At 44.8% G+C, this 26,703-nt stretch overlaps 1 protein-coding gene across 4 annotated transcripts in view; it reads right to left on the reverse strand.

Moving 5' to 3' along the window:
• The window catches only part of LOC132834373 (multiple C2 and transmembrane domain-containing protein 2-like), a 521,106-nt gene that overhangs the window by 96,413 nt on the left and 397,990 nt on the right, over positions 1-26,703 (reverse strand). For all 4 annotated transcript variants that reach the window (XM_060853214.1, XM_060853212.1, XM_060853211.1 and 1 more), the window contains exon 18: positions 3,643-3,762. In XM_060853214.1, coding sequence (XP_060709197.1) covers positions 3,643-3,762 — 120 coding nt within the window. The remainder of the gene's footprint in view (positions 1-3,642; positions 3,763-26,703) is intronic.

Raw genomic sequence — 26,703 nt, forward strand, 5'->3', positions numbered from 1 at the left:
AGGGTTAAATAAAGACTGTTGAGTACAAGCACAGGCTAAGAGAAATCATAGAATCCCTACCATGGGGAAACAGGCCACTTGACCTATCAAATCCATGCCAACCCTCCAAAGATCATCTCACCCAGACCTATCCCTCTAATCCTGCATTTGCCATGGTCAATCCACGTAGCCTGCATACTGTGGGCAATTTAGCATGGTTAATCTACCTAACCTGCACATCTTTGGACTGTGGGAGGAAATCGGAACACCCGAATGAAACCCACAGAGACACGAGGGAGAATGTGCAAGCTCCACACAGACAGTCACCCGAGAATGGAATCAAACCCAGGTCCCTCGCATTGAGAGGCAGCAATGCTAACCACTGAACCACTATCCTCCACCCTGGGTGAACAGACAGTTTCTGTGTTGTAGCCTTTGTGAATCTATGCAACACTCAGTCTAGAAATAAGGTGGAAAAAAATCATTTTGTTTCTTATCAAAGGGAATAAATGTTGGGGGCAAATATTAAAACTCTCAGAGTGAATGTTTGATGGAATATTAAGATACAGACTATCGGCATATTGCAAGACCTTTGTGCATTTTAACTCGCCTTTCCACAGAAAAGCAACTCGGGCACCTTGCCAAATGTTTTGCCTCCCCCACTAAAACAATCCTGTCAAGAATGTCCACTCCCTCTGGTTATGAGGTTATTAAGAGTTTGATGCAGTGATGGGTTCCAGTAACACATATTGTTTTGTGCAGTCACATGGCTGACCTCTGTCCTTGGCTCCAGGGCTGTGATTTAACGCTCTGTAAGAACCGTAGGCCAGAGAGTCAAGGTCGGGGAGATCACTTGAACAACGTGTTATAGAAACCAACACTGCTGCAAAAACAGACTTAAAAGCAGCACTCATGGTGGAGGAATGTTTGACAGACTATTTCCCATCACCCACCTATCAAACTTCCTTTCAAATACAGGACTGCAGGCACTGACATGTTTGAAAAGATACAGCATGGTTATGGCATTATTGCCATCGAAGATGTGTGTGTGTCTTTTTCCTCCTCAAACTCATCAAGTTGAACATGTCAAGAAAGACATTATCAGGTTCACTTTGGGTTGAGCTCCGGGACAAACCTAGCACAGAAGGGCCAGTAGCATCTTTCATAACTGCTCCAACTGCACTGCAAAGAGTCCATTTGCTTCCTGCTACCTTCCCGGCCAAGTGAGCAGCAGACCAATCAGCTCAGAGGAGCACAGTGCAATTCAGAGCAGCGTGACTGTAGCTTATGGCCTTTTACTGCGCTATATTGTAACAGGAGGGCAAAATGACCTTGCTATGGTCAGGTTATATCCATGCCACTTTGTGGCCAACAAACTGAGAAGGACTTTGGACAAAACGCAGATGTTCAGCACATTTTAAAAATTATGCATTGGATGAGAGCATCGCTGGCTAGACAGCGTTTATTGCCATCCCTGGTTGCCCAGAGGGTAGTTAAGGATCAACCACATTGCTGTGGGTCAGGGGTCACACGTAGGCCAGACCGAGTAAGGATGGCAGTTTCCTTGTCTCAAGGACATTAGTGAACGTTGGAAAAACCCATCTATCGGTAATGGATTCATGATCCCCATTATACTCTTTAATTCTAGATCTTTTTTTGTTGAATTCAATTTTCAATTTCTGCCATAATGCCACTAGCCCATTGCACACCCTAAAAATGGCACGAGGTGTAAAAGACAGAGAGAAAGCAGAGGAGTGAACAACCTCCCAGTATAAATACTCAGATAACCCAGACACCGAGCTTTCAGGTGGGTTTTGTAATTGCCTACTATAACTCTCAGGAGAACTTGCTTAAATCCTCAGAGTACTGGCATCAATGCCTATTATTGGCTTCACTGATCTGCTTCAGATATAGCACTCAGACCACAGCAATTTCAAACAGAGATCAAGATGGATACTTAATCCCAAATAAATCTCAAGAGATCAACAAATTTTATATCACAACAAAGGCCAACTCTGATCTAGCTGTGAATCCAGTGAACAAGAGGAGTCCTCCAATGATTTAAAATACATAGTGGCGCAGAAAATGTAGAGCAATTATTTAAGCGTCCAGCAACCACTTTGAAAGTTCCTCTGAAAGCATAGGTATGCAAGGTAAATGTAGGACTAGGGGGGTAGGTGGTGGGGTAGGGGATACAATGCCAGCTGGCTGAAGGGATGTAGGGCGTCAGGTGGATGAGCTCAGTAGGCCGCCCAGGTCAGTGAGTAGTGCAGAGTGCCTTGCTGACAAAAGGTTACTATTTGTCAAAACATTCACTCTATTTCCCTCTCTTCACAGGGTCTGCCAGACCTGCTGAGTTTCTCCAGTTGAGTTTCTCCAGACTTTCCGTTTTTGGGTTGAGTATCAGCTGGGTGAAGGGGGTAGGATGTCAGAGGTAATCGGGGGAGAGAGGCTGCCGAGTGGGTGACAGGATACGGCTTTAGGTGGGTGATGGGGTCAGGGTGCCAGTTGGGGGATGGGGTAGAGTGCCAGGTGAGTGATGAGTTCAGGATGCCAGATTTGTGATGGGGGTGGTATGCCAGTTGGGTGAAGGAGAGGGACAGGGTGCCACTTAGGATTTTAAACCTTTACCATTTCCTAGGAGTGAAAGCCTCTCCAGATGTTCCAACTTTGAGGGAGTTTTTCCAAAGGGTTCCAATTTTTAATTCTCCAGGCAATTCCCCCATGAATCAACTGCATCTGAAGCATGACTCCAGTCTAGACTGTCACAGCTACTGGGCTATCTGGGCCAAGATCATTATGTTTACAAGCATCTTTTAGTGACACAGTGGCTCACAGTACCAGGGACCCAGGTTCATTCCAGCCTCGGGTGACTCTCTGTGTGGATTTTGCATGTTCTCCCCGCGTCTGTGTTGGTTTCCCCGCACAGTTCAAAGGTATGCAGGTCAGGTGAATTGGCCATGCTAAATTGCCTATAGTGTTAGGTGCATCATTCAAATGGGTCTGGGTGGGTTACTCTTCGGAGGGTTGGTGTGGACTTGTTGGGCTGAAGGGCCTGTTTCCACACTGTAAGGAATCAAATCCTTTACTTGCTGCTATGATTAAGTGTCAGTGGTGGTTCTGTTAGTTGCACTCTCACCTCTGAGCCACCAGGTTTCAGGTTCAAGACACAATCCGTGGCTCTGAGTCCAAAAGCAAGGCTGATGTTCCCATGCAGTACTGAGGGGGTGCTGCAGAGTTGGAGATAGTGTGTTTTGGATTGAATGCTAAACCCAAGGCCCCATTTGCCTTCTCTTGTGGACGTAAAAGAGCCCATGGGAGAAAAACAGCAGAAGAAATGTTCCTGGTGCCCTGGTCAACAGGTATCCCCCAGTCATCGCTACACAAACTGGGTACCTGATCAGGAGCCCTTGTGGGTGTTTGCAATGCGCAAATTGACTGCTAAGTTTTGTATAACAATGATTACATTTCAAAAATACTTTTGAGGTAGCCGTAACACAGTTTGGGATGACCGGAGTAGTCATACAGGCCATTATATAATTGCAACTCTTGTATTAAATGTGCCATTTTAACAGAGGGAGACATTTGCCTTTGGTTACGATCTGGGATATTATTCGTTATTTTGAAAAAGCACTGGAAAAGAAGAGTCCTGTCAAAACTCACCATGTAGTGCTGGCTGACCACTTTCCCTCTGGCTTTCTGAATGTAGTTCCAGGCAAAAAGCAACAAAAAGGCGAGTGGGATCATGTACATCTCAAACGTCCAGACGATCACCAAATACAACTGAAAAGAAAGAAAAAAGAAAGAAAAACTGCATTAACACTCAAAAGGAAAGCCAATGGGGAAAAGAATGAAAGCTATCCTGGATATCTGGGAAGAAGGAGGTCAGATTTACGGCTTTTACAAAAGGACATCGTCAGATTGGCATCTTTTGAAAGTTCTCTTCAGGACAGCAGCCTCAAAGTAAGTGCAGGATGTTGTTCTGCATGTAATAAACAGATCTCAAATGAGTGTAGTCTTGTACCCTAGAATATCACTCTTCGTTAAATTAAGGGGGAGATTCCAACAAGTGTTGACACAGAAGTGACTGTAATTATTCAAAAGCTGTGACATTTGCTGATGGGGCTTCCTGAGCAGAAGTCAGAGCCTGTTACGTTCAGAACTGCATTACTTGGTGAGTACAGTGACATAACGTGTTTTGAGGGACAATAAATCATGAATTATATTCCACTCAAATTTAGAGGAGGCAAGTAATATTGCAGTAACTTCAGATTCAAGTAACCTCAGAAATAAAATCAATGCATTATGAATCACCCTTAAAACTTCCCTGATGGCTAGTGATAATTTCCACCATTGGCCTTCTTGCTTCCCCGGCCGACCCATTGTCAACTCCTGCCCAAAATCCACAAACCTGACTGCCCCAGTCGACCCATTGTCCCACCTCCAACCTCATTGTCCCACAACCCCACACCGCCCGTTTCTACCTCCTGCCCAAAATCCACAAACCTGACTGCCCCGACGACCCATTGTCTCAGCCTGCTCCTGCCCCACCGAACTCATCTCTGCATACCTCGACACGGTCCTGTCCCCCTTAGTCCAAGAACTCCCCACCTACGTTCGGGATACCACCCACGCCCTCCATCTCCTCCATGATTTTCGCTTACCCGGTCCCCAATGTCTTATCTTCAGCATGGACATCCAGTCCCTGTACACCTCCATCCCCCATCATGAAGGACTCAAAGCCCTCTGCTTCTTCCTTTCCCGCCGTACCAACCAGTACCCTTCCACTGACACCCTCCTTCGACTCCCTCACCTTAACCTCCTTCCACCCATTGCATTTCCAACGCCCCTCCCCCAAGAGCTTCCTCCCTACCTTTTATCTTAGCCTGCTTGGCACACTTCCCTCATTCCTGAAGAAGGGCTCATGCCTGAAACGTCGATTCTCCTGCTCCTTGAATGCTGCCTGACCTGCTGCGCTTTTCCAGCAACATATTTTCAGCTCTGATCTCCAGCATCTACGGTCCTCACTTTCAGCCTTCTATGTGCTAAGCTCTTGAATTTCCTCTTTTCTCTCGCCTTCCTTAAGCCAGTCTGTAAAACCAATCGCTTTGACCGAGCCTTTGGTCACCTGTCCAACTACCTCGTGTCATTCAGTATTACGATGCTGTGAGGAGCCTTGAGTCGCTGTACTAGATTAAAGGTGCTATATGAATGCCAGTTGTTGCTGTCACTGGCAAAGAAAAACCTTTCCAAAATCTCCTTGCAAGTCTTCTCACTATTCCAGCCTCTATCACCATGAAGGGCAGCAGCAGAGGCATCATGAGAATGCTATTACTGCCACATTTCAGTGCAAAGTACAGACAATTTTGACTTGGGCATGTGCTGTCATTTGAACTGTGAAAATATCCTGCAATTGCTTAGCGGATATCCCTGCAGGAACTCTTATTACAACACACATGGCAACAGTTCAAGTTGTAAAAACACTGCTCTCTTTTCGGGAAACTTGAAGAATAACTTTGAGCATTCTCAAATTGAGTCGGAGACATACAACACGGAAACAGACTCTTCACTCCAACCTGCCCATGCTGATCATGGGAGGTCCAAATTAATCTGGTTTCCCATTGGCCTACATTCAGTCCATATCCCCCTCAACCTTTCTTATTCATGTGTCTGTCCAAATGTCTTTTAAATGTTGTAACTGTATCTGCATCCACAATTTCCTCTGGCGGCTCCTACCAGATACACACCACCTTCTGCGTGAAAAAGCTGACCCTCAGCTCCCTTTTAAACCTTTCTCTCTTATCTTAAAACTAAGCCCTCTAGTTTGGAACTCCCGTATCCTGGCAAAAAGGCCTTTACTATTCACCTTACCCATATGCCTCATGGTTTTGTAAACCTTTCGAAGGTCACCCTGAACCTTCCACGCTCCAGAGAGAAATGTCCCAGCCTCTCCCAATAGCTCAAACCCTCCAATCCCAGTAACATCCTTGTAAATCCTTTCTGCACTCTCTCCAATTTAATAACAACTTTCCTACAGCAGGATGACCAAAATCTCAAAGTATTACGACTTGAAGTGGTTCTTAATGCAATTTTTTGAAAAACGTGTGCATTTTGAAGCAATGGAGAGAACCCAATTTGGCAGCTCTGTCAAAGATAAATGCAGTGGATTGCTGTAAGATATGATTCAGTCCAATTGAATCCAGCAGTTTGTTGTTTACTAGCCAAAGCCTTGCCAACAAACCAGCATCTTTATATCCTGTAGCGTAAATCATGGTAAGTGTATGAAATTTGGCATTCTTGCATTTGGTCCAGAGGAAATAGGAACAGGACCAGACTACTTGTCCTCTCAAGTCTGCTCTGCCAGTCAATACGATCATGGCTGATGGTAAAACAAAATGCTTCGACAACATGCCTCTCTTTTCACCTCATAAGTTGAGTGTTGATATGATAAAAGTGAACGCAACTTCCCGCAGTCTGGACTTATCTTTATTCCAATATATTCCATCCATCTGCCAGCTCATTGTAGGTGCAGCAAATGGCAGGAGAATCACAAAAGGTATTCATTCTAAACTAAAATGAAACTTAGCATCGCTATCAAGGCCAAATGAAATAGCTGTGTACTATTAGCTCCAACAGTTCACCTTCAAAGAATAAAATGCTTCCAGCAGCAAATACCATTTGTAGAGGTTTACAAAGTTGCAATAAAACATGTTGCGGTTTGCTGTGTTTTCAATCATTTGGATGAGGCACTAAACTGAGGCCCCATTTGGTCTCTCCGGTGAATGTAAAAAAATTCCACAACTTTGTTTTCACAAATAGCATCATCCCTACTTTTAGCCAATACTTATCCCTTAACCAGAAGCAGACGATCTGGTCATTATTTGTGTTTGTGGAGCATGATGTGCCCCCAATACAACTGTGTCCTCTCTTCAAAATGCCTTCATTGGTTATAAAGTCTTTGGTGCAAGGAGCAGGCCAGATTTCCTCTACATTTGGGGTGATTACCAGACGGTAGAGCTTTACAGACTGCTTGTCATGGGTGGAACATAAGCTCTGCTTCTCTTGGTGGTCTACAACTCATGAGGATAAACCAGTAAAACAAACGAATGGGACATACTGGTCAGATATGCCTTGTATGGAGGACCAGAACGACCAGTACCTTCATTTCCAAGTATTACTGTTTGATTTTAAACTTTTTTATTCCCTCTCTGGGCAAAGGCAGAGTTTCGAAATTTAATTTTGCCTCTTCTGAGCAGTCAACTCCTTGTGCTAAGTTGCTGTTGCTAAGCAGCAAACAGAGAGAGACATCTTGAAATTAGGTCATGGCAGTGCTGAGGTTATCAGTCCGGAACTTCAGTATCTGAAGTAGACTCCTGCCAGCCTTCAACAGGAGCCTTATTCAAGGCCAGTGCCAAACAGCAGTGTTACCAAGCCAGGCGAGAGGTCCAGACTAATAGTCTGAGGTTTTCAGTTCACATCCCATCAAAGCAGCTGGAGGAATGTAAATTAAACAAATTAATTAATTATTCTGGAGCTAGGTGATTAATAAGGATCATGAAACCATTGGATTGTTGTTAAAAAAAGGCACTAATTTCCTTTAGGAGGCTCCTCAAAGTCAATCAGAGAATCATTAAAGTGCAGAAGGAGGCCATTCAGCCCACTGTGACAACTCCGGTTCTATTGGTTACTGCTAACTCCCAACCTTTCCCCATATCGCTGCGCACCATTCATACCAAAATGAAAATCCATTGCCCCCTTGACCCTACCTCCATCAGATTTCCAAGCACTGCATTCCATCCCTAACTCCTCATTTTGAAAATAAAACCACTCTGGCTCCAGGATGATATACAAACAGACCTAAAACATGGCCTCACATGTAAAATACATTGTCTGATCTAAGGTTTCATCTTATTCTGATAAAACCTGAAGTTATCTTGAGGCAGGGATTTACATATTCATTAACCAAAACTGCACCTTCATTCTAATGGATTAAAGACTTAATAGCCATTTAGGTTTGTTCAATATAGTCACATAAGTTGTATGACCCTTTAATCTTTTACTTATAAACTCTGGATTCAATGTATTGTCTCTTACCAGCCGCCTGAGATAGGAACACTGCTCCAACAGCTTGCAGTTTCAAATAAACCTGTGGGACTATAACCCGGTGTCGTGTGATTTTTGACTTTGTCCTCACTGTGTGAAAGCATTATTTTTCACATCACCCTTAATTCATTTGCACTTCACTTTAAATCTACCCCCTCTACAAGGAGCAGCCATTTTACCTTAGATATTCTAAGCAGCCTGTTCATGATTTTGGAAACCTCACTCAAATCTGCTTCTTCTCTCCACAGAGACGAGCCCCAACATATCCAAGGGAAGCTTCTCTTTCCTGGAACCACTCTGTTTTCCAGAATGAACCGGGGTCAGGGCTGGGTTTGGCTCTGAGACCCCATGACAACAGTGTTCCCGTTCTCCCATGTTGCTGTGGAATGTGTGCCTTAAGCGAAAGGGCTGCAACATCCCGACACAGCCTCCGATAGATCCTGCTAAATTGTTGGGGTAAGAAATGGCCCACTGCAGTTCTCCCAGTTCCTTGATGGTACTTCCCAGTTTTCACAACCTGGTATTGTCCCCTCACAGCTCCATCAATCCCAGCTCTGAAACCACCAGCAGCTCGGACTCTTTGCTGCAGCAAACCTCACCCCCCCCCACCCCCTCACCAATACCCCCACCCGTCCCCCACCCCCCTCACTCCCACACCCCCTCACCCCCCTCACTCCCACACCCCCTCACCCCCCACTCTCACTCCCCCCAACCCTCACCCCCCTCACACCCCCACCCCCACTCCTCCCAACCTTCACCCCCCTCACACCCCCACCCCCACTCCTCCCAACCTTCACCCCCCTCACACCCCCACCCCCACTCCCCCCAACCTTCACCCCCCTCACACCCCCACCCCCACTCCCCCTCACACCCCCACCCCCACTTCCCCCCAACCCTCACCCCCCTCACACCCCCACCCCCACTCCCCCTCACACCCCCACCCCCACTTCCCCCCACCCCCACTCCCCCTCACACCCCCACCCCCACTCCCACTTCCCCCCAACCCTCACCCCCCTCACACCCCCATCCCCACTTCCCCCCAACCCTCACCCCCTTCACACCCCCATCCCCACTCCCCCCAACCCTCATCCCCCCTCACACCCCCACCCCCACTCCCCCCAACCCTCATCCCCCCTCACACCCCCCACCCCCACTCCCCCCAACCCTCATCCCCCCTCACACACCCCCACCCCCACTCCCCCCAACCCTCATCCCCCCTCACACCCCCCACCCCCACTCCCCCCAACCCTCATCCCCCCTCACACCCCCCAACCCTCATCCCCCCTCACACCCCCCACCCCCCCCCCCAACCCTCATCCCCCCTCACACCCCCCCCCCCCACTCCCCCCACACACCCCCCACCCCCACTCCCCCCAACCCTCATCCCCCCTCACACCCCCCACCCCCACTCCCCCCAACCCTCATCCCCCCTCACACCCCCCACCCCCACTCCCCCCAACCCTCATCCCCCCTCACACCCCCCACTCCCACTCCCCCCAACGCCCCCCAACCCCCACCCCCACTCAATCTGGGAGCACAGCAATTTCCCAGTGTTAAAATGTGGCCACAGCAGGAAAACATTCAAGAATGATCAGTGCCTTTGGGAACAAAATCTGTCTGGTCTGACCTACAAGTAACTCCAGACACGCAGCAATGTGGTTAATTCTACACAGCCTCTCCGAAATGGCCGAGCAAACCACTGAATTGTAGTCAGCTCGCTGCTACCTCAGGCCAACTTAGGATGATGCTCACATCCGGGAATGAATGGAAACAGGAACACAGTGCCTGGAAATGGCGAGGATGGTGTGGGAGGATGGGGTGGAAATAGAGGCAGGAGTTTCATCTTCCGCTCTGTCCTGCTTTAAAATCTGGGCACAGCGACAATGAGAAGTTACTATTTTCCATTTGCAACCAAACCTGAGGTGATACCAGCTTTAACATAAGAACAGAAAATGCTGGAAAAGCTCAGTAGGTCCGGCACTATCTATGGAGAGAAGTCAGAGTTAACTCTTTGGGTCCAGTGACCCTTCCACTTAACTCAAAGTTCTGAGGAAGTGTCACTGGACCTGAAGGGTTAATTCTGATTTTTCTCCACAGTTGCTGCTGGAGTTGCTGAATTTTTCCAGCAATTCTGTTTTTGTTTCTGATTTACAGCAGCCTCGGTTCTTTCGGCTTTTATACATGTTTAAAATGATTTCAGTTCTCACATATTGACTCAACTGACTGAGCAAAGCAACAGCATCAATTCAGCTGAACCTCATTCTTTTTTTTTCTGAACTGCTAAGATTCCTAACGGCAGAACAGAGAGAGAGAAAACCCTGTAAAATTAGGTTTCATATTTCATTCTCCAATAAAAATTAAATATTCACCAGCTTAAACACACATCTGGTATCTGCATTTTTTTTCCCCTGGTTTTGAAACTTGCCCTTCCTCAAAATGTTTTAAAGTGCACAGCAGATCTAGTAATTATTTTATGAAACTATTCATGGGTCACACTTGCACATAGAAAAGATGTAAGTAATACCTTGTTTAGAGCAGCAAATGGCCCATATATTATGGCTAAAGGCTCAGTAATAAAAACACTTATTAAGTGTAACTATCGTACTGTAAGCTCATGCAAAAATAATCGCCTTAAAATAAAGTGTAAAAATCCAATAACCTTCCGCCAGGGGAATAATTTAACATACCCAGTGCAGGCCAAATAAAATGCAAATGCTTTCTAAGTCACTGAGAATGCATTTAGAAAGCTGAAGTCATACAGCTTGAAAAACTAACCAATTTAAAAAAAAGGAGCACATTGTGGTAAACTAGGGCAGGCGCAGGGAATGCATCTATATATAATTGTAAACTACATTTTAAATAAAAAAAGAAATAATTGACAAAGGCATTACTTGGTGCTGTATCTTTTGTGGAATAATGCACTGCAAAAAGAGATCATTCAGCCCATTATTTCCTGTTCTATCTCCTGAGAAGGGCTTCCAGTGGGAGGCACGGTGGTTAGCACTGCTGCCTCACAGTGCCAGAGACCTGGGTTCAGTTCCCGCATCAGGCAACTGTCTGTGTGGAGTTTGCAAATTCTCCCTGTGTCTGCGTGGGTTTCCTCCGGTTTCCTCCCACACTCCAAAAACATGCAGATAAGGTGAATTGGCCATGCTAAATTGCCCGTAGTGTTAGGTGTAGGGGAATGGGTCTGGGTGGGTTGCTCTTCGGAGGGTCGGTGTGGACTTGTTGGGCTGAAGGGCCTGTTTCCACACTAAGTAATCTAATCAACTTGCTCCACTCCAGACCTAAGTGTTTGTTCTGTCTTTTTTATTTGGTTTTCCTATTTTTGCTGCTTGATTACTGTTTGTCCCAACATTTTCCCAGGCTCAGATCAGTGACTCACATGAACACTGGGTTTTTGTGCTCTCGGAAAGCTCAGTCAAGTCTGTGATTCACTTAGTACTCTGCAGTGCATGGTAGCTGGTTGGTTATTTGATGCACAGGAGCAGTTAAACCTAACCAGTCCTGTTCGAATCTCACATCCACATGTGTGAACAGATTAAAGGGGGAAATGCTGGCACATTGGTCACATCATTTGACTAGTAATCCAGAGGATCAGGCTAATTCTGTGCTAGAGTTTAAATGCAATTAATTTAAAAAAAATATTAAAAATGTCCTCAGTGATGGTACCTACAAAACTGAGTACTAGGAAAGTCTGTCGAGTTTACTTATCGTGTTTAGGAAAATAAGGTATACTAGGCCATTCAGCCCGTCAAGCCTGCTTCACCATTCAATTAGATCATTGTTGATCTTGTCATGGCTTTAACCCCAATTTAATGGCTGCTCCCCATAACGCTTGATACGGAGATGCTGGTGTTGGACTGGGGTGGACAAAGTTAAAAATCACACAACACCAGGTTATAGTCCAACTGGTTTAATTGGGAGCACTAGCTTCCAGACCGCTGCTCCTTCATCAGATGGTTATGGAGTACGCGTTACTCCACAACCACCTGATAAAGGAGCAGTGCTCCGAAAGCTAGTGCTTCCAATTAAACCTGCTGGATTATAACCTAGTGTTGTGTGATTTTTAACCCATAATTCTTGACTTCCTTGTCTATCAAAAATCTTTCCAACCCAACACAAATTGCATGAACTCAGCCTCCACTAGAGTCTAGAGATGTACAGCACAGAAACAGACACTTCAGTCCAACTCATCCATATTGACCAGATATGGATTAGTCTAGTCTCATTCGCCGACATTTGGCCCCTATCCCTTTAGATCTATGATATACAATTAAATGTTGTAATTGTACCACTCCACCTCCAGCCTCCACCACATCTTCAGTCCATACATGCACCACCTTTTGCGTGAAAAGGTTACCCCTCAGGTCCTTTTAAATCTTTCCCCTCTCACATTAAACCTATACCCTCGAATTTTGGATTCACTGGCCCTGGGGAAAAAGACCTTGGGTATTCACCCTATCCACACCCCCATGATTTTGTAAACCTCTATAAACACTAGCTTCTGGGGAAGATAATTCCTTCAATTAACAACCCTCAAATGAAAAGAGTCTCCCATTTCCATCTTAAAAGTGAGACTTCAGATTTTTAAATATACTCCCAATATTTTCTCATAAGTGGAAACATCCTCCCAGTCTCTAATCTACTGCATTCCCTTTGACTGTTATCGTACTCTTTTAAACTCCAATGAGTACAGGCCCAATGTGTTCAACCTCTCTAGATGAGGTTAGCCATTCATCCCAAGAATGAGTCAGAAGAACCTTTTCTGAACTGCTTCCAAAGAAATCATATTTGTTTTAAAATAAGGAGACCAAACCATACACACAGTCCTAATTGAAACAAAGTCAGCGAAGAGGGTTACCTCAGATTACAACAGGATCTTGACCAGATGGGCCAATGAGCTGAGAAGTGGCAGATGGAGTTTAATTCAAATAAATGTGAGGTGCTGCATTTTGGGAAAGTAAATCTTAGCAGGACTTATACATTTAATGGTAAGGTCCTAGGGGGTGTTGCTGAACAAAGAGACCTTGGAGTGCAGGGTCATAGCTCCTTGAAAGTGGAGTCGCAGGTAGATAGGATAGTGAAGAAGGCATTTGATATGCTTTCATTTGTTGGTCAGAGTATTGAGTACAGGAGTTGGGAGGTCATGTTGCGACTGTACAGGACATTAGTTAGGCCACTGTTAAAATATTGCGTGCAATTCTGGTCTCCTTCCTATTGGAACGATGTTGTGAAACCTGAAAGGGTTCAGAAAAGATTTACAAGGATGTTGCCAGGGTTGGAGGATCTGAGCTACAGGGAGAGGTTGAACAGGCTGGGGCTGTTTTCCCTGGAGTGTCGGAGGCTGAGGGGTGACCTTATAGAGGTTTACAAAATTATAGGCATGGATAGGATAAATAGGCAAAGTCTTTTCCCTGGGGTCAGAGAGTCCAGAACTAGAGGGCATAGGTTTAGGGTGAGAGGGGAAAGATATAAAAGAGACCTACGGGGCAACGTTTTCACGCAGAGGGTGGTACGTGTATGGAATGAGGTGCCAGAGGATGTGGTGGAGGCTGGTACAATTGCAACATTTAAGAGACATTTGGGTGGGTATATGAATAGGAAGGGTTTGGAGGGATATGGGCTGGGTGCTGGCAGGTGGGACTAGATTGGGTTGGGATATCTGGTCGGCATGGACGGGTTGGACTGAAGGGTCTGTTTCCATGTTGTACATCTCTATGATTCTATGACTGTAAGGTCAGCCAGGTGGTACTCATACAATATGAGTTCCCAGATTGGGGCCATTAATCTGGTCCAGTCAGGGAGTCCTGGCTGACAGATATAAACAGGAATGTCGGGGGTCATTAGGGCCGACTGCCTGCCCTTCTTCCGCGGTTACATTAGAGTCCGGGTGTCTCTGGAGAAGGAGCACGTGGTGTCCACCAACATCCTGGAGTTGTTCAGGGAGAGGTGGGCGCTTCAGGGAGTGGAGTGTATTATTTCCCCCTCCAACTCTATTTTAATTTAATCCCTGCCCTTCCCTTCACTGTTTGATCACACAGCATTGCCCTTTGATGTGAAGGGCACTGCTTGTCACTGGCCACTTGGGTGTTTCTTTTCTTCCTGGTGGTGGAAATTAAATAAAGATTCGTGCACCTTGTGTCTTTCACGGTGTCTCACAACTGCACACACACAACATGGGTGCTGGGGAAAAAATAAGGCAGTTAGGCAGTAACATGGGGATAAAAAGATTTTAAAAAGTATCAGAAGAAAAATAAAAAACAGGAATGTCAGGGTTCTGCTTACCATAGGAGCCGGCTCCGAGCTAGCTGGGTCACTGTCAGGTACTACACACGCTTAAATAAAAGGTGACCTGCTGAGGAATATCAGCCCTCGTGGAGTTTTTTCACACAGTACACTCTAGACATGGTCTCAGCAAAGTCCTGAATGACTTTAGGAAAGGAAACTACAACCCTGCCCACATTTGGCCTACAGATCCATATCAACATATATGACTCTTCACTGATACCCCTTATATCAATGGAATAGGTATTGGCAGGGCAAGTAAATGCAAATGATGAGTGGACCCAATGAACTATTTTAAAACACAGTAGGTACCGTTGAATACCAGCTGTTCAGTGGCCCAGTGGGCTGCATTCCCTCAGTGCTGAATGTTCAGATGGCACTCCACAGATTTAAATCTAGGCTGGCAGTCCAGGACTAAGGGAGTGCAGCATTGCCGCTGGAGTATCTTTACAGGTGGGACCTCAAAACACACCTGACCTCGCAGGCATGGGCAAGACAGGGTCCGAGGTGGAATAATGGATGAAGATGGCAGTGCGGGCCCAGGGATGAACGAGGTGGTGTCTGGTGGCAGCAAAGCCAGGATGAGGTCTCCCAGAGAGCGAGATGCAGGTCCCAGGCTTAATCTCCCGGTCCGGACTCGCAGGCTGAGCTGAGGCTCCAGGTTCGCAGCTAGGCCCAGGCGCCTGACGGTTTGGACAGTGGAGATGGCGACGCGGTGAGCACAGGACTCTGCGACTGCATCAGCAGAGGTTGTAATGGTGAGGTCAGCCCAGTATGAACTCATGGTGGTGGTGGGGTTGGTGGAGACGAGATGGCACGGGAGAGCGACGACTCACGGTTACAGCAGTGCAGACAGTTTAGCCGCAGTGAATTGAGGCATCAGGGTGGAGGAATCCAAATCCAGGCCCAGGGCTGAGCCAGAAGCAAGAGATGTTCCAAAGATTACCTCATGTGATTAAAATCAGACTATAAGTTAAACTTTGTTGTTCTATTTTCCTGCCTTTATCATCTATGCTTTGGTTTATTTTCTGCATTTTAAGATGGTGCCTGAGTGGCGACACTAAACAACACTTGCACTTTATTTGTAATAAATACACGTGATGATAAATTAAATCAAATCAGTTAAGAGAGCTTGTGTTTTATATAAAAGGCACTGGAGTCTTCTCTGCTGTACTAGCTGAGATTTGATTCTCAACCAATTAATTAAAAACAGATCTTCTGGTTATGATTGCATCATTGCTTGTGGGATCTTGCTGTACACAGTTCAGCTGGCACACATTTCCGATACTCCAATACGCATCACACGTAAGTGTAACTTTAACCTAATTCTCTGTGCAGGAAATTCACAGAAGGTGGAATGCTGGTATTCACTATATCCAGTATTGTTCAGTTACCATCAATGGAATAAAATTGAAAAGGACACAAAGCAAGTCAGACACTCAAACCCACAGGTTAAGTCAGAATTCCTCCCAATACTATAGTGTGGCCACATTGCGGAGTAAATCTGTTACGCTGAACAGGCTGAGGCAAACAAATGAGATGTAGAATGGAAACCAAACTGGAACATTCATTTTTATAAAGTGTAATCAGCATTCGGTGGTTACTGGTGCTACGTTCCAACTCACTGGAGATGGTAAAACAGTTCAATGTAATTCACATCAAAAAAAGACCAACTGAACCCAAAGCTCCTTCAATGCTAAGTACTTTTGTTCTCTTTTGTTCCCCAGCAATGCAAGAATAGGAGAAAGTGAGGACTGCAGATGCTGGAGATCAGAGTCAAAAAGTGGGAAAACAGAGTCAGTCAGACAGCATCCGAGGAGCAGGAGAATTGACATTTTGGACAAAAGCCCTTCATCAGGAATGAGGGGGGTGGCCCAAGGGGGCTGAGACATAAATGGGAGGGGGGTGGGTTGGGGGAATTCAGCTGGGAATGCAATAGGTAGATGAAGATGATGATGATAGGTTGGAGAGGAGGTTTGAGCGGATAGGTGGGAAGGAAGATGGAAAGGTGGGACAGTTCAAGAGGGCGGTGCCGAGTTAGAGAATTGGATCTGGGATAAGGTGGGGACAAGGGAAATGAGGAAACTGGTGAAATCAACCAATGCAGTTGGAGAGTCCCAAAACGGAAGATGAGGAGTTCTTTCTCCATGCGTCCAGTGGCTACAGTTTGGCGGCGGAGGAGGCCAAGGAGGGGTGGGAGGGGGGTAGTTGAAGTGTTCGGCTACAGGGTGGTTGGGTTGTTTAGTGCGAATGTTCTGGAGATGGACTCTGAAATAGTCCTTGAAGTAAAAGAAGTATGTGCTTAAAAAAAAGATTGCGATAAAGTACAAATAGATTTAGATGACAAAGGATGTGGTGCTAACCAGGGAGAAACAGGGTTAAATTAACAGAAACGTCAATAGACGAAAGGATGGAGTGCTGATAGCCCAGAGGTATACACAGGGCCAGGGAATGCATTCAAAGGTTAGTTCATGATCTGGTGACTTTGCAACTGAGCTTTTCAGGTCATGTTCTATTTTTAAAAGATGGGTTTCAGGTTTGTTGAGGTGCTGTAACCTGAATGAATTACAGAAAAGAATGCTGTCTCCATTGTAGCCCGAGGGCAGAATATTCAAGGATGAATATAAAATTGACCTAGATCTGATTCCTTCAGGTTTAGCAATATTAACAATGAAATGGTCCCAGTGAATCTAACATAAAAACAAATAAAGGTGAACAATGTCACATGGAGCACTAAAGAGTTAAGGCTGTGAACCTGCTTAAAAATGAATTTAAACCACCATTCCTTGCTTTTAAATAGAAGGCTGCCAATAAAGCGCAGAGAGAAAAAAAAGGAACCTCTCCAAATTTGTCTTTATTCTTGGGAACTGGTCAGGATGCTCGCATTCTTGTAGGCAAAGCAAATGAAATGGGCATGAAAAACAAAACAAAATTTAATGGAGAGATGTGTGAAGACATGCTTTGCAGGAGAGTGCCTTGTGGGCAACGTGGTGGGCTCAGTGATTAGCCTCACAGCACCAGGGACCTGGGTTCGATTCCCGCCTCAGGCAAGTGTATGTGGGGTTTGCACATTCTCCCTGTGTCTGCGTAGGTTTCCTCCAGGTGCTCGAGTTTTCTCCCACAGTCCAAAGATGTGCAAGTTAGGTGAACTGACCATGCTAAATTACCGATAGTATTTACGGATGGGTAGGTGCATTAGTCAGGGGTAAATGTAGGATAATAGGGTAAGCGAATGGGTCTGGGTGGGTTACTCTTCGGAGGGTCAGAGTGGACGTTTGGTTGAAGGGTATGTTTCCAGACTGTAGAGGATATAATATAGGATGAATATTGGGAAGAAAATTATAAATGAAATAGCATAATTTTCAAGGGAGTGCACAGAGACCTGAGGGTTTATACACTAACTCCCTTAAGGACATGTCGATAAGGCTTTATTTGGCATCGAATGAACAACCTAACTCACAATACACAATTTAGACTCTGGGTAAGATAATGTCTCGGGAAGGACATCAAGGTCTAAGAGTGAGTTCAGAGAAGGACCATCAGAAAACATTCCAAGTAGGAAACATTCAGTTATGGGGCTAAGCTAGAAATGTTGGAATGGTTCTCCTTAGAGCACAGAATGTTGAAGGACACGTTTATTGAGGTCAAAGTTATGAGGGGGCTTGTTAATGACAAAAAGAAACGTCAGCTGGTAACCTGAAGGCAAAGACTTACCATTATTCACTAAAGACCAATGAGAAATGATTTTCCAACATGTTGTGCTGTAACCTGGAGCAGGTGTTTGAAAGGAGATGCAATTGGAAAATTTCAAAAGGCATTGGATAAATACTTGAAAAGGTGAAACGTGTGAGGAGAGAACAGCAGCATGTGACTGAGCTCTTTCATAGTCTGACACCGACATAACAGGCAGAAAGGTCTCCATTTATAATGCAATCAGATCACTTCCTAAATAAGGGATCAATGAAAATAAAGAGGAGACAGAAGAAGCTGATTTCCATCTCAAAATGTAAACTGAGTGCACAATGAACAACCAGCTCTTGTGAAAGGCTCAGCCATTTTCCCTGTGATGGCCTCACTGGAATGTGAGATGTTAGCATTTCCTGACTGCTAACAGACAGCTCAAAGACTGATGTGGGGGCTGGCGAGCATAGAACATAGAATATAGAACATTTCAGCGCAGCACAGACCCTTCAGCCCTCAATGTTGTGCTGACCTGTGGAACCGATCTGAAGCCCATCTAACCTACACTATTCTATTCTCGTCCTATCCAATGACCATTTAAATGCTCTTCAGGTTGGCGAGTCTACTGCTGTTGCAGGCAGTGCGTTTCACGCCCCTACTACTCTGAGTAAATAGACTACCTCTGACAACTGTCCTATATCTAACACCCCTCAATTTTAAGCTATGTCCCCTCATGCTAACCATCACCATCTGAGGAAGAAGGTTCTCACTGTCTACCCCATCGAACCCTCTGATTATCATATATGTCTCAATTGAGTCATCTCTCAACCTTCTTCTCTCCAACAAAAACAGTCTCAAGTCCCTCAGCTATTCTTCGCAAGACCTTCCCTCTATATCAGGTAACATCCCAGTAGATCTCCTCTGAACCCTTTCCAAAGCTTCCACATCCTTCGTATAATACAGCGATCAGAACTGTACGCAATACTCCAAATGTGACTGCACCAGAATTTTTTTACAGCTGCAGCATGATCTCACGGTTCTGAAACTCAATCCTCTACCAATAAAAGCTAACACACCATATGCCTTCCTATCAATCCTATCAACCTGGGTAGCAACTTTCAGGGATCTATGTATCTGGACACTGAGATCTCTCTGCTCATCAACACTGCCAAGAATCTTACTATTAGCCCAGTACTTTGCATTCCTGTTACTCCTTCCAAACTGAATCACCTCACACTTTTCCACATTAAACTCCATTTGCTATCTCTCAGCCCAGCTCTGCAGCTTATCCATGTCTCTCTGTAACCTACAACATCTTTCAGCACTATCCACTACCCTACCGATCTTAGTGTCATCTGCAAATTTACTAACCCATCCTTCTACGCCCCCATCTTGGTCATTTATAAAAATGGCAAACAACAGTGGACCCAAAACAGATCCTTGCCATACACCACTAGTAACTGAGCTCCAGGATGAATATTTCCCATCAACCACCGCCCTTTGTCTTCTTTCAATTAGCCAATGTTTTATCCAAACTTCAAAATCACCCTTAATCCCATACCTCCATATTTTGTATAATAGCTTACCATGAGGAACCTTTATTAAACACCTTACTGAAATCTACATATACCACATCTACCGCTTTACCCTCATCCACCTGTTTGGTCACCTTCTCAAAGAACTCAATAAGGTTTGTGAGGCACAACCTACCCTTCATAAAACTGTGTTGACTATCGCTAATCAAATTATTCCTTTCTAGATGATTATAAATCCTACCTCTCATTACCCTTTCCAACTCTTTACCCACAACTGAAGTGAGGCTCACAGGTCTATAATTTCCAGGCTTGTCTCTACTCCCCTTCTTGAATAAGGGAACAACATTTGCTATCCTCCAGTCTTCTGGCACTACTCCTGCAGACAAAGACAACATAAAGATCAAAGCCAAAGGCTCGGCAATCTCCTCCCGGATTCCTAGAAAATCTTAGGATAAATCCTATCAGGTCCAGGGGACTTATCTATTTTTACACTTGCATAATTGTTAACACCTCAATCCGTCCAGTCTAGTAGCCTGTATCTCAGCATTCTCCTCGATAACATTGTCTTTTTCTAGTGTGAATACTGACGAAAAGCATTCATTTATCTCCTCTGACTCCAAACACAACTTCCCACTACTGTCCTTGACTGGCCCTAATCTTACTCTAGTCATTCCTTTATTCCTGATATACCTATAGAAAGCCTATCCGCCAACAACTTCTCATGTTCTCTCCTGGCTCTTCTTAGCTCTGTCTTTAGGTCTTCCCTGGTTAACGTGGAACTCTCTAGCGCCCTAAGTGAGCCTTCAATTCTCATCTTAACATAAGCCTTCTTCTTCCTCTTGACAAGAATTTCAACTTCCTTAGTAAACCATGGCTCCCGCACTCGACAACGTCTTCCCTGCCTGATAGGTACATACTTATCAAGGATCCACAGTAGCTGTTCCTTGAATAAACTCCACATTTCAATTGTGCCCATCCCCTGCAGTGCCCTTCCCCATTCTATGCATCCTAAATCTTGACTAATCCCATCGTGATTGCCTGTACTCCAGCTGTAGCTCTTGCCCTGCAGTATATACCTATCCTTTTCCATCACTAAAGTAAACATAACCGAATTGTGGTTACTATCACCAAAGTGTACATCTACCTCCAAATCTAACACCTGGCTGGGTTCATTACCCAGTACCAAATCTAATGTGGCCTCACCTCTTGTTGGCCTGTCTACATACTGTGTCAGAAAACCCTCCTGCATACTTTGGACAAAAACTGACCCATCTAAATAAAGTACTTGAACTATAGTGTTCCCAGTCAATATTTGGAAAACTAAAGTCCCCCAAACAACTACTCTGTCACTCTTGCTCCTATCAAAGATCATCTTTGCTATCCTATCCTCAATATCTCTGGAATTATTTGGAGGCCTATAGATAACTCCCAACTCCCCTTTTTCTAATCTCAGCCCATATTACCTCAGTATACGAGTCCACAAACAACCTTTCTGCAACTGTAATATTGTCCTTGACTAACAGTGCCACACCTCCCTCTTTTACCATTTTCTCTGTTCTGACTGAAACATCTAAATCCCAGACCCTGCAATGACCATTCCTGTCCCTGCTCAACCCATGTCTCTGAAATGGCCACAATATCGAAATCCCAGGTACCAACACATGCTGTAAGTTCACCCACCTTATTCCGGATGCTCCTAGCGTTGACTTAAACACACTTCAAACCAACTTCTTGCTTGCCAGTGCCTTTTTGCGATCTTGAAATCTTAGTTCTGACTTCACTGCTCTCAACTTCCCGTACACTTGAACTACAATTTCAGTTCCCATTTTCTGCTGAATTAGTTTAAACCCACCTGAACAGTATTAGCAAATTATCCCCCCCAGGATATTGGTACCCCTCTGGTTCGGGTGAAGACCATCCTGTTTGTAGAGGTCCCACCTACCTCAGAAAGACCCCCAATTATCAAGGAATCCAAAACCCTCCTTCCTGCACCAACCCTGTTGTCACGTGTTCAACTCCTCTCTCTCCCTATTCCTTACCTCGCTAGCATGTGGTACGGGCAACAAACCAGAGATAACAACGCTATTTGTTCTAGCTCTAAGTTTCCACCCTAGCTCCTTGAATTTCTGCTTTAAATCCCCAGCTCTCTTCCTAACTATGTCATTGGTGCCTATGGACACTCTCTCATTATTAACCTGGCTCCACTGGGCAGCAGCTATCTCCTTATTACTCTAACAACTGACACTTTTACAGTGTCTTTAATATAATAAAAGTAACTAAGTAACTTCAGAGCAGCATGAAATAAGATTTGGCATGGCATCATATGAAGAGACACGTGAACAATAAGCTTGGTCAAAGAGGTGAGTTCTCAGGAATGTCTTAAAGGTGAAAGGACAGGTCAATAGACACAGAGGGATTACAGAGCTGAAAACCAAGATGGCTACAACCCAGCCATGAGACTGATGGTTATATTGATGTAGGGAGCCATTAAGGTGAATTTACCAGCTGCCAGACTGAACAAGAATATAAGAACTAGGAGCAGGAGTAGGCCGTCTGGCCATGTGAGCCTGCTCCACCATTCAGTAACATCACGGCTGATCTTTTAGTGGACTCAGCTCCACTCACCCGTACTCTCACCGTATCCCTTAATACCTTTACTGTTAAAAAAGAATCTATCTTAACTTTAAAAGCATTTACTGAGTTGCATCAACTACTTCACTGAGTAGGGAATTCCACAGTTTCACACCCTCTGGGTGAAATTGTTCCTTCTCAATTCAGTCCAAAATCTGCTCCCCCTAATCTTGAGGCTGTGCCCTCTTGTCCTAGTTTCACCTGCCAGTGGAAACATCCTCTCTACTTCTATCTTATCTATTCCCTTCATAATTTTATGTTGCCATAAGATCCTCCCTCATTACTCTCAATTCCAATGAATATAATCCCAGTCTACTCATTTTCTCCTCATAAGCCAACCCCCTCAACTCCGGAATCAACCTAGTGAATCTGCTCGGGACCCCCACTAGTGCCAGTACATCCTTTCGCAAGTAACGAGACCAAAACTGCACGCAGTACCCCAGATGTGGCCTCACCAGCACCTTGTACAGCTCAACATGACTTCCATGCTTTTAAACTCAATTCTTTAGCAGTAAAGGACAAAATTCTATTTGCCTTCCTAATTACTTGTTCTACCTGCAGACCAACCTTCTATGATTCATGCACAATGACACCCAGGTGCCTCTGCATAGCAGGATGTTGCAACCTTTTACTATTTAAGTAATAATCCTCGTTACTGTTACTCCTACCAAAATAAATGACTTCACATTTATTAACATTGTACTCCATCTAGGAGAAAGTGAGGACTGCAGATGCTGGAGATCAGAGTCGAGTGTGGTGCTGGAAAAGCACAGCAGGTCAGGTAGCATCTGAGGAGCAGGAGAATCGACACTTTGGGCATAAGCCCTTCATCATGCCCGAAACATCGATGCTCCTGCTTCTCAGATGCTGCCTGATCTGCTGTGCTTTTCCAGCACCATACTCTTGACATTCTACTCCATCTGCCAGACCTTTGCCCACTCACTTGAAGTGTCTATGTTCCTCTGCAAAGGAACATAGTCATAGAGATGTACAGCACGGAAACAGACCCTTCGATCCAACCTGTCCATGCCGACCAGATATCCCAACTCAATGTAGTCCCACCTGCCAGCACTCGGCCCATATCCCTCCAAATCCTTCCTATTCATATACCCATCTGAATGCCTCTTAAATTTTGCAATTGTACCAACCTCCACCACTTCCTCTGGCAGCTCATTCCATACATGTACAACCCTCTGTGTGAAACAGTTGCCATGTAGGTCTCTTTTATATCTTTCCCCTCTCACCCTAAACCTATGCCCTCTAGTTCTGGTCTCCCCAACCCCAGGGAAAAGACTGTGCATATTTACCCTATCCATGCCCCTCATAATTTTATAAGATCACCCTTCAGCCTCTGACACTCCAGGGAAAACAGCCCCAGCCTGTTCAGCTTCTCCCTATAGCTCAAATCCTCCAACCCTGGCAACATCCTTGTAAATCTTGAACCCTTTCAAGTCCTCTGTATACTCTGTTCTGACACTCCTCTTTGCGTCATCTGCAAACTTTGACACACTAAACGTGGTCCCCAACTCTAAATCATTTGCATAAATCGTGAATAATTGTGGTCCCAACACTGATCCCTGAGACACACCACTGGTTACCGATTGCCAACCAGAATAACATTCATTTATCCCCACTCTTTGCTTCCTGTTAGTCAACCAATCCTCTATCCACACTAATAGTACCATGCATCTTTATCTTATGCTTTATCTTATATAATTCAATGCTGCTCAAGTCCACACTCCCAAAGCTTACATCTCACAACACTACAAATGAGAGATTATTCTTCAGTTTTAACCAATGCCTGGCCAGCAACTCAGGCAACAATTAGCAAATTTGATTTGATATAAAAAAAATCCAGAGTCACACAATGAAACTCATGTAAGTCATGATGATGTCACAGAACAAATGACTATAACATCAGTATGACAAAAACTTCAGTCCAGAAGGAGGGTGTGAAGAGAGAGGTCTTAGCCACTGCACTAGAGGGGTATACTAGAAAACCTACTATGTACAGATGCAAGTAAATGAATGTCACAGTCAGTAAGGAGTTGAATAGTCATATATAATGATAAGGAACAGTTTGGGACACAGTGTGTTGTCAGACACCAATGGCTTTCATGTATCCTAGACTGAATTGAATTGAATCAAATTAGCTTTATGATCACCTGTACTCAAATGCATACAGTCAAAAGTTTACACATTGCCACTTACGGTGCCATCTTAGATACAAAAGTACTGAGGTACAGGTTCTTAAAAACAAGTTCTCAATGTGCTGACAGCAATGCTGGTTTAATGCACAAGGTAAAGTACCAGTGGAAATCCTTCCTTGTTAGAATGAAATTTGGTACAAATTTGAACAAGTACAATTAAGCACAAATGACCACTGTGGGGTAATATCTATAAGAAATACAAAAAGCTGGGAAAAATATTCAAAATAACTCACACTAGACCAACATTCCAGATGTGTCATAGGTAAAACTGGAGCACTGATCCTGACAATCTTGAGTAAAGTTATGAATAAGCCAATCAAATTGTATCCAAATAATTCAGTTCTGAATGGTTTTCATTTGTGCCGGGCTAACAGAAAGACAGAAGTTCAAATTGAAATGCTAAGGGCCATCTAGAGATCAACAATTCACACATGCTTAGGCCCGATTACCCGGTGAAACGTGTATCTTTTAGAAGCTGTAAAAAGTAGTCCTTTAGGAGCTCTTTTGTGGTGGAGGTAGTGTCCCAACCCGTGAACCAAGAGGTCTGGGTTCAAGTCTCACCTGCCACAGAGGTGAGTAACAACATCTTTGAACAGGTCGATTAGGAAAATAGGTTAAGTTTTTTTTTAAAAACGAGTCCATTGGGGGCTCTTTTGTGGTGCGGAAGTAGAGTCTCTACGTCTGGACACAAAGGCCTGGGTTGAAGTCCCACCTGCTCCAAAATGAAATCTCTGAATAGGCTGATTAGAAAACTAGGATACAACATAGTCCAACGCCATTTTGATTTAGCCCCTTCCCACTCTCCATAACCACCTCAACTGCACCCCCCCACCCCACCCAATTCACTTCTGATTGGTTGAGTTGCATTTAAATTTCTGATTGGCTATATGATGATTACACATGGTGGTTAATAGTTAAAAAGGGGGAAAAGAAAGTCATGGTGATTTGGTTGGTGGGAAAGTTGTTCAGTTGTGTGTGACAGCACTTGCAGATCTAGAAAAGTAAAGTAGTCCAAGGGGCTCTTATTGTGTGGTAGTAATATCCCTATCTCTGAGCCAGGAGGTGCCGGTTAATATCCCACCTACTCCAGAGATGGGTAAGATCACTGAGCAGGTTGACTAGCAAATGTCTAAGAAAGTGATTTGTCCCTCGTTCAGCCTTCGAAATCAATCAAAAGAGAGGCTGAGTCTCTCTGTCTCAGACACTTACATTCAGGCTCCAAGCTGAGGATTCTCACACCAGCCTCTGAATGCCGACTAAACAACATGGGACCAGCTGCTAGCGTATTCTGCTCAGAATTAATTTTCTTGATGTAATCATCACCTACAATGTTTACCCTGAAGTGAAGAAGCAACACCGTCACTACTGCCAGTTTTGGACAGATTAGAGGAACAGCAAAGAAAAGTTCTCCATTATTCTACCAAACTATCAAGGGGAAGCAACACAACGAGATTCCAGTTTAATCAGCTGAGAATGCCCAGTCATAGGTTCCCTATAGTGTGGACCAGGCCATTCGGCCCATCGACACCAACCCTCTGAAGAGCACCCAACTCAGACCAACCCCCTATCCTACCCCTGTAACCCTGCATTTCCCTCAGACAATCTGCCTAACCCACACACCCCTGAATACTATGGGACAATCTAGCATGGCCAATTCACCTAACCGGCACATCTTTGGATTGCTGGAGGAAACTGGAGCACCCGAATGAAAGCCACATAGACACAGGGAGAATGTGCAAACTTCACAAAGCCGCCTGAAGGTGGAATCAAACCTGGGAACTTGGCGCTGTGAGGCAGCAGCCATCTATCTGTCCAAGATGTATTTCAGGGCTAGTTCACAGACATGAATCAATTGTCACCCCAACCTGTGACACACTTGTGAAACTTAGTGCTTATATCTTTCTTGGTCTTGACTGTCAGGAGCACAGGCAAGGCTCTGCCTCATGTCCAGTCTAGCTGTTCTGAATTGGTGCTACAGTCTGTTCCCTGGCAGCTCCGTAAATCCTTGCACCATTGCAGGAAGTGTAGACACTGCATTAGAATGGCCAAAGGCCACAGCACGTGGGTGTGGTCGCTGCCCTTCCCAATAAACAATCAATCAGGTTTATACATCAATTGTGTTCTGAAGAAGTGTCACTGCAAAGCATCAACTCTGCTTTCCCACTATATTTGCAGCCAGACCTGAGTTTCTCCAGCAATTCCAATCACCAGCATCCGTGGTTCTCTGGGTTTTTTTTAACACATCGATTAGAAAGATTTAACGTTGATTTTCTTTC

The sequence above is a fragment of the Hemiscyllium ocellatum genome, chromosome 39 (assembly GCF_020745735.1).
Source record: "Hemiscyllium ocellatum isolate sHemOce1 chromosome 39, sHemOce1.pat.X.cur, whole genome shotgun sequence".
NCBI lineage: Eukaryota > Metazoa > Chordata > Chondrichthyes > Orectolobiformes > Hemiscylliidae > Hemiscyllium > Hemiscyllium ocellatum.